This window comes from Uloborus diversus, chromosome 4, assembly GCF_026930045.1.
Source record: "Uloborus diversus isolate 005 chromosome 4, Udiv.v.3.1, whole genome shotgun sequence".
In the NCBI taxonomy this organism is placed as follows: domain Eukaryota; kingdom Metazoa; phylum Arthropoda; class Arachnida; order Araneae; family Uloboridae; genus Uloborus; species Uloborus diversus.
In genome coordinates, this window is record NC_072734.1 from 108,811,252 (window position 1) to 108,824,923 (window position 13,672).

General features: G+C 32.4%; 1 protein-coding gene across 1 annotated transcript in view; it reads right to left on the reverse strand.

Annotated features, from left to right (window-relative positions):
* Window positions 1-4,618: 4,618 nt before the first annotated feature.
* Window positions 4,619-13,672, reverse strand: part of LOC129219626 (E3 ubiquitin-protein ligase AMFR-like) — a 202,741-nt gene continuing 193,687 nt past the window's right edge. The window contains exons 13-15 of the mRNA XM_054853884.1: window positions 10,726-10,853; window positions 7,316-7,438; window positions 4,619-4,844 (exon numbers count right to left, since the gene is read on the reverse strand). Of these exons, the coding sequence (XP_054709859.1) occupies window positions 4,814-4,844; window positions 7,316-7,438; window positions 10,726-10,853 (282 nt within the window). The 3' untranslated portion in view covers window positions 4,619-4,813. The remainder of the gene's footprint in view (window positions 4,845-7,315; window positions 7,439-10,725; window positions 10,854-13,672) is intronic.

The following is a 13,672-nucleotide window of genomic DNA, read 5'->3' on the forward strand; positions in this document are numbered from 1 at the left end:
CAAAATATGGCTTTTCTTCGTTTTTTCTGATTTTCTCTTTAATATTAGACATAACTGGCTGTCTTAGATTTAGATTACAGTCTTATTAGAATAGGTTTATAGTAATTTCCAAAATTTGCACATTTTAACCCCAAGAAATATTAGCTATCTTTTAGAAACATAAGTGAAATTCTATCAATGATTAAAATGAACTTTCCAGTTATTGACCACACCTACCAGTATTTCACCATTTGGATTTGATATCAGTGATTCCATCGAGTATTTAATAAATAAGTTAGAATAGAATTGTATGCTTTTATTTTGTTGATTTTATCTGATTTTTTGAAAATGTCCTATTGTTTGCTTTTGTAGGCTGGTGTATACCTAAATAATACTTTTTTAACAAAATTACTTGCCTATTTGAAAATCTAAATAATAATTCTTAATTAGTATTAACACTTTGCCACTGATAATATTGAGTTTTACCAAAAGCAATTAAAATTTTAATTATTAAAAAGTATATAAAATTTAAAAGTAATTGTGTAACGAAATTAATAAACATTTTTGCTTGTATTATTATTTAATTAAGAGATTTTTTTAAAGAGACCAATTCCACATGTTTCCATTGGATTTATTTAGTTTCCCAATCATTGCCTTCAATGGTCTATTCAGCCCCATGGGTGGGGATGAATGGGCCAAATTTCTATATTTTTATATTCTATTATCACACATTCATTATACACATTTTCTAATCCAACTTGTATGACTTTTTTATGTAACTGAATAAGCAAAGTAACTAAAGAGCCAATTCTGAGCTAAAAAAAAGTAGAAAAAATTATAAAAATTAAAAACCAAAAATCGGCCCATTCATTACCACTCTCCCCTACAGTGAAATTCTGTTACAAAAAACTTCAATAGCCCACACAGTTTACTTGTAATGGAATTCAAGTAATGTACTTGATATTTAATCAGGACTGGATTTATTTCGTTGACACGGATATTTCATTCTATTGGTATTCGTTGTAATGGGATTCAACTGTATATTAGTGGTTCCCAACCTACGGACCTATGTGGCCTGTTGATTTGTTTGATCTCAAAAAGTATGATTAATGATAATGTTACAATTTTGGAGCCATGTTATTAATCCTATGTTATTCAGAAAATTTTTACAATATTTTGAAATTTTGCTTTTGGCCCTCAAAAATCCTTTTAATATGAGACGCGACCCTCTGGTAGAAAAAGGTTGGGCAACAACCACATATAGGGCCATTTCATGCGACAGAACGGGACATTTTGACTAGTTTTGTCACAAGATTTTGTTTCATAAATGCAAATAATATAAGCTAGAAATTTTATTTTTGATAGCAACAGTAAATATTTTTCATAAGAACTATGTAGAACCCCAAAAGTTAGTCACTTTGAAGAAAATAATTGAACAACGTGCAATAAAACGCTGGTGAGAGAATGGGACTCATGCGAATCACGTTTCCTCACGAGTAGATTATTGCATATTCATCACTTTATTTTAAAACAATAAGTTGAATGTTTTATGGAACTTTTATGACAAATCCTTACTGTTGCTATTAAAAAAAAGAAAAAATCAAGCTTGTTTTATTTGTATTTATAAAACAAAATACACTGAAAAATGTCCCGTTTCACCTATGGAATGGCTCTATATTAACCTTTCTAAGTTGACGAGCTGTCTGAGTTGGGTATTAAAGTACTGCATTGCAACTTACACAAGTTTCACTGTAATTTTTATAGCTATTTGGTAATTTTATGTTTAAAGTTATAGTATGAGATCCTACTAGGTTTGACCTACCCTCATCGAGTTTCCGAAAATTTACTATAGATCAAGGCTGTCCAACTGGCGGCCAGCCAACTTCTTATTCAGTATATTTCTTTTTTCGACATTGTATGGTATCAAGAAGCATCCAAGACTACTATTCTTGGTCAAGCCGGGGTCCCCGAAACTTCCTCTTGATCGCTTTTACTTCTTTCATTGTATTGGGAGAAAAAGATACAGGACATCTACAGGTCAAGGTCAAGCAGTCCTACCCTGCATGCTGATGTTCAACCAAATTCCTAGAAATAGTATTCCCTCGCGTTGGTGTGGGGGGGGGGAGACAGGAGGGAAGAGAGACACATTTCAGATAAGCAAAACCTGCCTGCAATTGGTTAAAATTAAAAACACCCCTCACTGTCTCTACGGCCTTTGTTGATTTCAGAAAAGAAATTGAGAGCTTGCTCTCGTCAACTCTCCGCTCTTTTCCGTTGATGATATTGATCTGACTGGTTGTGACAAATGTTTAGATTCTCAGATAAGCTTTCAGCTTAAGCTCCTGCCCTTGTAAAGAAGGCGGCCTCAGTTTTAAAATGTAAGCAAATTGTTTTATAATCCTTCTGTTTCATAATTAATAATTCAACCATTAATTGTAATTGTATAAGAGGTAAGCAGTTATTGTTCAACTTTTTCAAACTGCGGCCCGACAGGTGATCAGTGACCGGAATTCTGGCCCGTGGGCTCTTTGCAGTTGGACAGCCTTACCATAAATGAAGAAGTAAAAGTTTAAATATAAAACGTGAAAATAAGAATTTCTACCTCTTTCACGTGACCAAATCAGGGTTTGAAAGGTGCCTAAAAAATGAGTAATTTACCCTCATTGAGTTTCCGAAAATCATTATCATAAATAAAGAGTAAAAGAGGGAAATAATACTCTAAAGTAAGGTTGCCTAACTTTTTCGGGTGCCTAAACATGGTTGTCTGGGGATAAGTTTTTCAATGAGAGAGATAATTTACCCCTCATTGAGTTTCCGGAAATTGTTGCCATAAACGAAAAGTAAAAGCTCTAAATAAAACGCTGGGCTGATGAGTGCTAAAAAGCTCGAAACTGCAGTCCTCGGATGGAATAACTGAACTGGCGGTGTATTTTAAGGTTGCCTACTTTTTCTGGTGCCTAAGCAGGATTGTCAAAGGCTAAAAAGTTCCAAAAAATGAGTAATTTACCCTCATTTTCTAAAAATTGTCACAAATGAAGAATAATAACTGTAAGGAAAACGTTAAAGTATGATTGCCTACCTGTGGCATGCGAACTAATCAGGGTTGCCAGGGGCCCCAAAATAAGTAATTTACCCTCATTGAGTTTCCAAAAATAGTCATTAATGAAAAATAAAAACTGTAAAGAAAATATTAAAAAAGGGTTGTTTACCTTTTTCCGGTCCTTAACCAGGGTTGCCAGGGGCTAAAGGTGCCAAAAAATGAGCAATTTACTGTCATCGAGTTTCTACATAAGTTACATTAAAAAAAATGTAGGTAACAATATTCCAAATTGATGGTATAGGGTTGCCTAAGCAAAAGTGGTGCAATCATAGGGTTGCAATTGTTCGAAGCTTTAATATTGAAAGTTCAAACAACGGTAACTCTATGATTGCACCACTTTTGCTTAGGCAACCCTATTTTTTATATAACTTATGTGGAAACTCTGTGAAGGTAAATTGCTCATTTTTTGGCACCTTTTATCTCCTGGCAACCCTGATTAGTTCACTCGCAAAAGCAGTGACAACCCTGATTAGGGAGCTGAAAAAGGTAGGCAACCTTAGTTTAGCGTTTTATTTTCATCTTTTACTCTTCATTTATGATAATGATTTTCGTAAACTCAATGAGGGTAAATTACTTATTTTTAGGCACCTTTCAACCCCTGGCAAACGTGAAAGAGGTAGAAATTCTTATTTTCAAGTTTTATTTACAACTTTTACTCTACATCTAAGGTAACAATTTTGGGAAACTCGAGGGTAGGTCAAGCCTAGTGGGATCTTAGACTATTAACATTCCAGTCGATGTTGGAAAGTAAAGGTGCATTGGTGTTGGAATGTCATGTGGGTACTGCTTTTCTCTGAAAATAAAATTAAAAGGAATATCATAGTTTTCTTCACACTTTGATCTCCATTTCAGTGATCACCAATATCTATGCATCTCTCTTAAGATGTAGATCTTTACATTTTAGTCTCAAAAAAAAAAGTTAGTCATCAATGCAATGAATTTTTTCTTAACTTTTGAAAAGTTATTTCATTCCATTTAATATAAACTTTATATATTGTATGTATGTAGTTCTTGGCTGAGTAACTTATTGAACTTTTTGTTTTGAATTTCTTTCAGTTAGCCAAAAAGTTATTAAATACACATCGCAATGTTTTGATGTCATGTGAAGATACTGTTTGAAAGTATGAAAAATGTTTTAAAGGTGAAATGAACTGCTAAAATTCAAGAATTTGATTATAATTTTCAGATCATTGTAAGATCAAATTTTTCTTTGCATTAAAGTAATTTTTTTTACGAAATGCTTTTTTAATGTGTGATACGAGTAAAATTTCACTTATACATATGATTTTTAATGGACTTCGTATAATATAAATTCGATAATTTTGTAGAAATCAGTAGTTCATAAAAAATCTTGACAAATTTACCTTTGAGTACACCCTTTAACCATTAACCTGATTTTATAATTGAATCTAAAAAAATTTACCTAAGTCCCAGAGTTCTTTTTATGGACACTATTTCTAAACATGTAGCTTCCAATTTTCAGTTATGGTAAATTGCATTTCTTACATATCAAGTAAGAAGTGAAATGAAAAACCATACTAAAAGCAACAACGGCATCTTTATTCAATGCAAGTCCTAATGCAAGATGGTGCTCTATTCAGTTATCATTCTGAACAAAGCTACAAATGAAACATCACAAATAGTTTAATTTTATGATATGATGAATATTAACACATGATTTGAACATGAAATTTTCTTCTTCAACATCCTGACTGAAATTGTTGATTCAGCATCTTAGTGTACTGAAGACTTTGTTAAATATTTTCTGCAAGAAAAAAAATGCATCAAAATTTACTTTGAAGAAAGCATAATACTGAGCATAAAAATGATTGAGGATAGTACAGGGTGCACAATTAGTGCATACAATCAAAATATATTATTTTATAAAACTATATCAGAAATTTGGAATTACTAGAACATTTTACTCTTAAGTTATTTTATGTATTACAAAAATGTTTATAAATCAGCAGACATTTATGTTCAAAAAAGAAACAACCCTTAGCTTATAAGATACAGGCTGTGTCCTCTTATAGCCCAAGAGTCCACGTTCTACTATAAATGCTCCAAATGTTTCTGCATAAGCACATCACAGCAGGTAAGAAAGATTGGCTATTATTCAAGCTGAGTCGTGCAGGATTTGGCAGGAAACAGGTAGCAAAGGTGCGTAAAATTGCTACAAAAGCTAAATATAGATTCATTCCATGTCACGTAACCTGGTGGTCCCCATCAAGCCATCTCCAATTTGGAGGACGTTCTAGAGAGGTGCAGACATGCCTTTGAAACTAATGCAAATTATAAAGATCTAGGATCAAAAAGAAGGCTCCAAAATAGCCTTCAATGGAAGTACCATGCTAAGCATGGCAATTCGTTTCACAAAGCTAATCCGCCGTTTTGGAGGTTTTTTTTTTTTTTTATCGATCCTGGATTCTCAGGATTTGGGTCTTGGAAGTTGAAAATTTGTATAGGTTAGTTTCCAAGGTATGTTCGCTCCTCTGTAAAATTTTGTTCAAATCAGAGATGGTCGGGCAGAGACGACAAGGTTACTTGTCATGGAATGACTCAGTTTTTGGCCCAACTTTTGCTAGCTGTTTCCAGCCAAAGACAGCGCAACTCTTAAATAATAGTGAACCTTTCTTACCTACTGTGATGTACTTCCTGCAGAAACCTTTTGGGCCTTTATACTTATGACGTGGGCTCTTGCTCTATTAGATGCAAGCGTATTCACCAGTAAAAATGCATAAAAAGTTCTTTTGTGCTAAGCATAGAACATTATGCCCTTATTACTAATGTTATTTAACTTTCATGATCCAGAAAAATGAAAGCCTTATGATTTTAGTGACCATGACAAATTTCTGGAATTCTACATTGAATAATCCATATGCACAGGCGGCTAATATAGCTGCCTTAGATGCTAGTACTTTTTTAAATTACAAAACTGAAACAAAGTTTTAAAAAAATGCACAGTTTGAGAGAGGAAGCAATCATTCCAGTGCACAACTTAATTTTATTACACATCTTTGCGAAGATGTTTGTATTGCTATTAAGATCAACAATACTTGGTCTTTGTGCGCATTATTGTGGGGAGGGACTTGTACCATTTAAAAATAAAACAAACTTGTTCTCTTAGTAGTAAATATAATTCTTAATTTTTATTTAAAATTCTGAACTTAGTTTTCAACTGGCAACGAAATATATTGGGATATTATTAACCTTCGATGTTTCGGCATTCTAAAAGATTTTTTTTGTTGTTTTTTTTTAAAGCTTTTTAGCTTAAAGAACGTTTGAACTCAGTTCAAGTCCTAACATGGTATGATTGTAATAAACTTGAAGTTGTTTCTACTAAGGCAATTTTAAATTTTGTTTCACACAGAACTAATCATTCCAACCACAATTTAGCAACCTACTTTATGCTTACAGAAGCACTAATAAGCTAATTAAATATGTACTTAGTTTAAAACTTTCAATATACTACCAAATTTTAAACAAATTAGCTGCACATACACATTTAAGTTTGTCTTGATTCTTATCTTATTTCATATTCTATACTTAATTTTCATACTGAGATATTAAGCAGGAGCCATTGCATCCTGACAAAGAAACTGGTGGTAGATCCAAGTAATGGCAGGTACTTTAAGATTGCTTGTGACAAAACTGACACAACCATAGAAGATGATTAGAAATAAATATTACATAAAATTTCATATGTTTAAAATCTCACATATTTAAACCATTATAGTAGATTTTCCGCTCAAGAAATAAGTTAGCCAATTCAATGCAAAGTGGACAGATTTGTGATGTCATAGAATTAATGACAAATTATAACATGTTCTTCACTGTAGTTAGGGCAAACTTAACCTGTCAATGTCATAATGTCATGATTAGGGCCCGTGCAGCCTTCACAATGCTGCCAGGTTAGGTTTGCCACAACTATCGACATTATTTTTGAAATACTTTAAAAATTGCTACCTTGGAGAAAAAGCTGAAGGATACAAGACCCCTCCTCTGGAAGTTCTGCCAAATGAAGTGTAACATCCAAGAAGTTAAATTTGAACATAAGTTCTTTAAAAAAAAAGGATGTTTTTTTTTTTGCTGGGGTGGGGGGGGGGGGGGGGGATTTTTGAGACAGCTGAGTTGCTTACAAAATTCTGTCACCTTGTAACTTTGCTACTCCTGCCCTTGTACAGAGCTTTCATATTTAAAATGCAAAACATGTACTTTACTTAAGCATAAAATTACCTCCTAGCTTGTTTTATCAGGTCTTCTTTTCTTTTTGCTAAAATTTGTTCTCTTTCTTGGGGTGACTTAGAAAATCGACATCCAAGAGGTGAAGCTATGTGCATGCGCATTAAATCTGGAAATCTGTAATAGGTACACAGAAAAAAAATGGTTGTATTATTCATGTTTATTAGACTATGTAAAATTTTTCTTTAAAATATCGAACATCAAAATTCTAAGAACTTAATATACACATAAACATGCATTTCAAGTTATTCAACATAACCCCCCTTCAAATCTATGCACTTTTTCCGCTATGTCCAATAAGTTTGATACTCTTTTTAACACACTTTTATTAGCTTCACTTGTATGTTTGGACTAAGAGCTAGTGGCTTATTACTGTTAGTACATTCCACCACTTTATAAGCATTCGTAGCCGAGCGGTCTAAGGCACGGGTCTTCGCTGACATCCACCTCCGGGAATCTTTGGGCGTACGTTCTAATCCCGTCGACACCGAAATTAAATTTATAATCTTGCAACTCAATTTTCGCCCACTTTTTGTGATCAGATTCTTTTAAAATTTGGAATGCAACCTCACACCCGATTACAATGCAATATTCTATAATCAAATTAATTTATTAACAATAAGTTACTAGTTTATTCTAATTAACACGCTTTTACTAGCTTAACTTGTATGTTTGTGGGTCCAACTTTCCTTTGGACAAATAGCCAGTTGCTTATTAGAATTACTTACAGCGTACAAATCAGAGCTGCAGAGTGTAACAATGTTTGCACATGAATTTACCAGAAAGCATTTAAAATGTCTGATGCAAATAATGCAATAGAATACTAAGATACATTCCATTATAAAAAATAATAGTTTAAAAAACTAAAAAAAAATCCTTTAGTAGCAAAATGAACTAATAAGTAAGAAATAATCTTTGGATGACAAGTACATAAAGTAATTGACCAAACATTTAATTTTACTGTAATAGAAAAAAAGTGTGCGGGGCTTCTTATCAGTTGTCTTAAATTTCTTACACTTGTTATCCATGCAAAAATGTAAATTATCAGCCCTCCACGCTTTTTTTTTAATTACAGTGAAGTTAAGTGTTTGGTCAGTTACTTTATCTACTAGCCACCCAAAGATCAACTTTTTAGTTCATTTTGCTACTAAAGCATGTTTTTTTAGTTTTTTAAACTATTATTTTTATAATAAGATCTGTCTTACTCCTCAAAATAGCCATTAACTTCCGACATCACTTCTTCATTGTTGAAAAATCTTTGATCACTCAGCCATATTTTTAAGTTTGGGAATTGAAAATAATCAATCTTAGGGGGCCAAATCTGGCAAATAGGGAGCATGAGGTAGCAATTCAAACTTTAATTCATTGATTCTGGCCATTGCATTAAGTGATTTGTGAACAGGAAAATTCTCTTAGTGCAACAACATTTTCTTCTTGGTCAAATGTTAACTTTTATGCTTGATTTCTTCATTCAAATGTTGCAATAAGTTCGTGTAATACTCATCATTCATAGTTTTTCCTTTTTCGAGATGATTAATAAAAATGTCCCATGCGCATTCCAAAAGACAGATGTCATGATCTAGCCTGCAGATGGAAGTCTTCAGCTTCTTTTGAGCCCGTTCTTTGTTTTCCAGCCAATTTTTAAAATTGTTCTTTTGCCTCAGGTGTGAAGTGATGCACGCATGTTTCATCCATGGTTATAAAACAGCGCAAAAATTCTGCTTTGTTGCTGTGAAATGTCGCTAAACACTCAACTGAAACATCGTCATGATACCGTTTTTGCTCGAGTGAGAGCAAACGCACTCAGCATTCTCATGTTCAAATTTTCAGATATGAGATGTGCTGCACTTTTTGAAATGCCTATTATGTCTGCTAGCTTGTACATAATACCACATCCTAGAGCAGGGGTTAACCTAATTAGTCTTAAAAACCTAAATCAGTCTAGCAATTACTTTGCACCTAAAGATATTATTGCTTACACAAGATTAGTTTTAAATAACAATTTTCGCAGTTCAGTGTTTGACCTTCTGCGGTCCGGACCTACACCGAAATCTGCCAGTAGCCTACTGCTGTTCTACAGCACAACCTGCTTGCATGTTATCCAGAGAGGGGGCTTTTTCTCTACACAGGCATACATTAGTCATGTCTCTTTCACTAGGCCAACTGTTAAAAGTTATGCCTACAATCATGCAAATATCTAACCATTCATTACAGGATAGTAGAATCAGGTTAGGTACAATAAAAAGTAAATCATAGAGTTGTGAAGGAATTGTTTACTGAGTTCCAGAAGATGGTTTTAGGAATAGGGGCTTTGGAAAATCTAAAATTAAATACATATCTAATTTCAACCAAACATAATTAATTGAAATGTATAGTTCCCTAAAGTATTGTGTATTAAAAGTTATTTAACTTTAAGGATTATTTTATTTACTTTCTTTTATATTTATATAGACAGTGAAGCACTGTTTATACGTTTTTGAAGGGACTGTATGAAAAAAGCGTACAAACGAAAAAACGTATAATAGGTATAGGTTAATGTGTATTAGACTTTGCAAGGACCAATTTTAAAAACATATAATTGATAAAAGCATATAAAAGAGAAACGTATAAACGGTGCTTCACTGTATATCTACAGAGCTGCCAACTGCTACAAAAAAATCTGTAGTTTCTATGAATTACAGCTTTAAACTAAGACGCTACAAAAGCAAGTGCAAAGATTAATTTTCTGTTTTTTTTTAAATTTAATTTATAATTCCAAGGACACACAAAGAAAAAACTGCATGAAAACTAAACCGGTAAGTTCAGCAAATCAAACTTCTACACGTGTGTTGACGGCCCTTGGCAACAAGAATCGGTCTTCGAAAGTTGCATATGATGTAAAGATGGATCGGTTTGTAGATCAAGACACTGATCCAGTTATTGAATGTTCGGCAAAAAGCAGAAAAACTGGCAAAAATTCTGTGAAGAATATAAATTTTTTTATTCTGTATTAATATTTTCTGTATCATATTTGAAATGTGTTAAGTATCATTGTTTTTGTTCTTTATACTGTTGACAATTCATCACTGTGTTTAAATCGGATAAAGTGGCCATGCTCCCCCTCCCTCCTCTGCAAAATGCTGCTACGGTTTTGGATTTTCAAAAGTTGGCAGTTCTGTATATCTCTAAAAGGTATGATGTAAATGACTAAGGTGATAGTAACATTTTAAGTTTATTGGTGTGTTAAGAGGAAACTTATTCCTCTGAAATTTCAAAAACTGTTGGGGGGGGGGGGGGACATGATTCCAAAAATCTAATTCGTTTCGGACAACATCAATAATAAAAGTCTGCAAATGCACAAAATATGAAGTGCTAGAAATTGCAATATTTACATATGAAACTATAATCTAAAACAAAACTGGTACCTATCCAGTTCTTCCAAGTCATAGCTTTCAGGCGGAAATACAGCATCTTCAATGTAGTCAAACTGACCTCGACAGGAAATGCTCTGTGGTTTCCCCATAAATAATGAATTTTGACTGTTATCTGATGCCTTTGCAAAAAAAGAGAAAATGAAATATATGTAAACAAATATCTTTTGAAATACAGCTCTAGAATTGAGTGTTACATTTCTTAATCTTAGATATCCAAAGTTAATAGAAATTAAGAATCCTTACTTGATAGAATCAAAATCAGCGAACTTTTTTTTTTTAATTTTAGAAAATGTTTTCAAGTAATCAAAAATTAAACATAACAAATGCAGTGAAATCCAGTTACAACAGAATTCAAAGGGCTGCAAATTTTATTCGCTGTACAGGGAATTTTGTGGTAATGCAATTTAAATAATGTAAAGGAAATTAAATGGGGGCTGAAAATTAATTTTGTTGAAATGGACATTTTGCTGTATTGATATTGATTTTAATGTGATTTTTCTGTATTTACATAAAAATAAAAATTCTATGTAATAAAACTTTTTTTTCTCTCACTGAATTACAATATAGTAATAACTGCTTCAAATGTGTGGTAGCTATTCAAAAAGCCACCATTCTATATGGTACAAAGTTAATACAAGGCTAACATTAAAAGGGTTAACATAAAATTTTCTTTATATACAGCTTTAAAAAGTAAGAACTTTCAACTTAAGCCTTTTTTTAATTTTCTTCCTTTTGTCTTTTAAATAAAAAACAGAATTTTTAACTTCATGTTCATTTTATGCACAAACTTTCTTCTTAAGCATAGAAGAGCGCTTGCTTTATACAAATCTTTAACTGCAAAAAGGATAATGTTCAAAATGTTTTGAATTTGAATATTATGCAGAAATGATAGTTAGATAGTTAAGATGCACTAATCAGAGAAGAAAATAAACTTTTCCAGTTGGAGTCTTGCAAAATAGTCATATTTTCATAAAAGTTGCCTTTCAGAATAGGTTCCCTTTTTACAATTAAGAAAAATTCATATGATGCAGTTGAGAAGAAAATTGCCTTTCAGAATATGTTCCCTTTTTGCAATTAAGAAAAATTTACATGATGCAGTTGAGATTTCAAGAATTATATGAGTATGGAAATAGGCAACATTTTACAAAACATCATTACAAAAATGCAAGAAAAATTTAAAATTTAAATCTCAATAATTTTTTTTACTCTGTGCATATATGAAATCGAAATGAGCTAAAATATGTGGTAAATAACTCAAAACGTGTGGAAAATTGCAGTTAATGTACTTCAATGTTTCTTCCAGTTAAGACACTTTTATATAAAATAAATATGAATAAAAAATTACTCATGTCCTTTGTAGCTTCATAAACAACTGCCATGATTTCCTAAAATTGAAATCTGAGAATCAAAGTATTCAGTATTTCCAAACGAAAAATAAAATGCGGAAAATAAATATAATTGATTTATCAAAATGTTTTATACATAAAAGAAATGTAACACATTGTTTCAAATGAGGATGCTTCTGAAGATGTGAAAATTATGATTCAAATATAATACGGATTTTAAATATATACATCTACATTCGTTATATAGTAGAATGCAAAATTAGACTTTTGGAGGCATCTAAATCTTTCGCACTCTGCACTTCATTAGGCACGACAACAATGCAAAATTCAGGACGTGAAATCATCATTTACTTTACACATCATTTATATACAAAGCAGCTGTCCATACATGATGCAGTGGTGTCACTACGGTAGGGGGGGAGCAGACTTAGATAAAATGAAAAGCTTTCTGCGAACACAAATCCTAACTGGAAAAATTTCTGCAAATAACTATTTTGCCTTACTCACGCTTTTATACAAAAATATAAAAAAGGGGGGGGGGGGAGGGAACTTTATTTTTATTTATTTATTTATTTTAAAACAGCATATAGTTTATGCTTACTTTTCACTAACTGAAGAAAACTGCTTAAACTATTATTTTTTGCTCAATATCAATCACATGATCATTATTATTACTTTCATTTTACAGTGAAAAAGTTCATGTAGATCTGATAAAACATGAGCTACCTGCTTTTTACTTGAAAATTTTATGAAGATATTTGATTTTGTACACAAATCAACAAAACTACTTATTTGTTTGAAATTAAGTATTTCTGCAAAAATAAATACTGTATTTTCTGCATGTTATCTGTTAAAAAAGTTTTAAATTAGTGCTCCCCCCCCCCTCTTTCTACGCCAACGCATTTGAACTCAATTTACAGCGGGAGTGATCGTTCCGTAGTCTGTAAAGTTGTTTATTTTATGTACTTGAATTTTCCCCTTACGCGATCCAGGCTGTGTAAAATAAAAAACTATACAGTCATAGTAGGAGCGGTCTCGACTTGATTTGCAACTGTTGACTCCTTTGTCTTTTAAGTAATTAGCGTACTATAATCGCGATTTCAAGAAGAAATAATTATTTTTTAGATTAATTTTGCATAAGATTTAGAAGAAACAGAAATAAAATGTGGAGTTTTTTTTTTTTTTTTTAAATCATTTTTTTTTTTTAAATTAACGTTAGTAGTGAAAAATAAATTTCTGCAGAGCCAAAAATTTTCTGCGAACGCCTTCCCGCGTTCGTCTATATTATGCAAGACTGGGGGGGAGGGGGTCCGCCCTTGGTGTCACTTGTCTGCAGGGTGACACCCAAAGTGAAATTGCAAGATTTTAAAAACTATAAAGTTAAAATGCATTTTTAAGACTACAAATTTGAAAATTCTCCTCGGGGAGGGAGTGTCACCCATGCTAGGTACGCCACTGCATGATGCCATTTTTTTTCAGAAACAATGATATTTTTTTGCTCTCCATGGTTTCTATAAGACAGGGGACACCTGAGCCTGTCAACACATCTGACTTAGACTATTAACAATCCCCGAGGAAGATAGATTATTTTA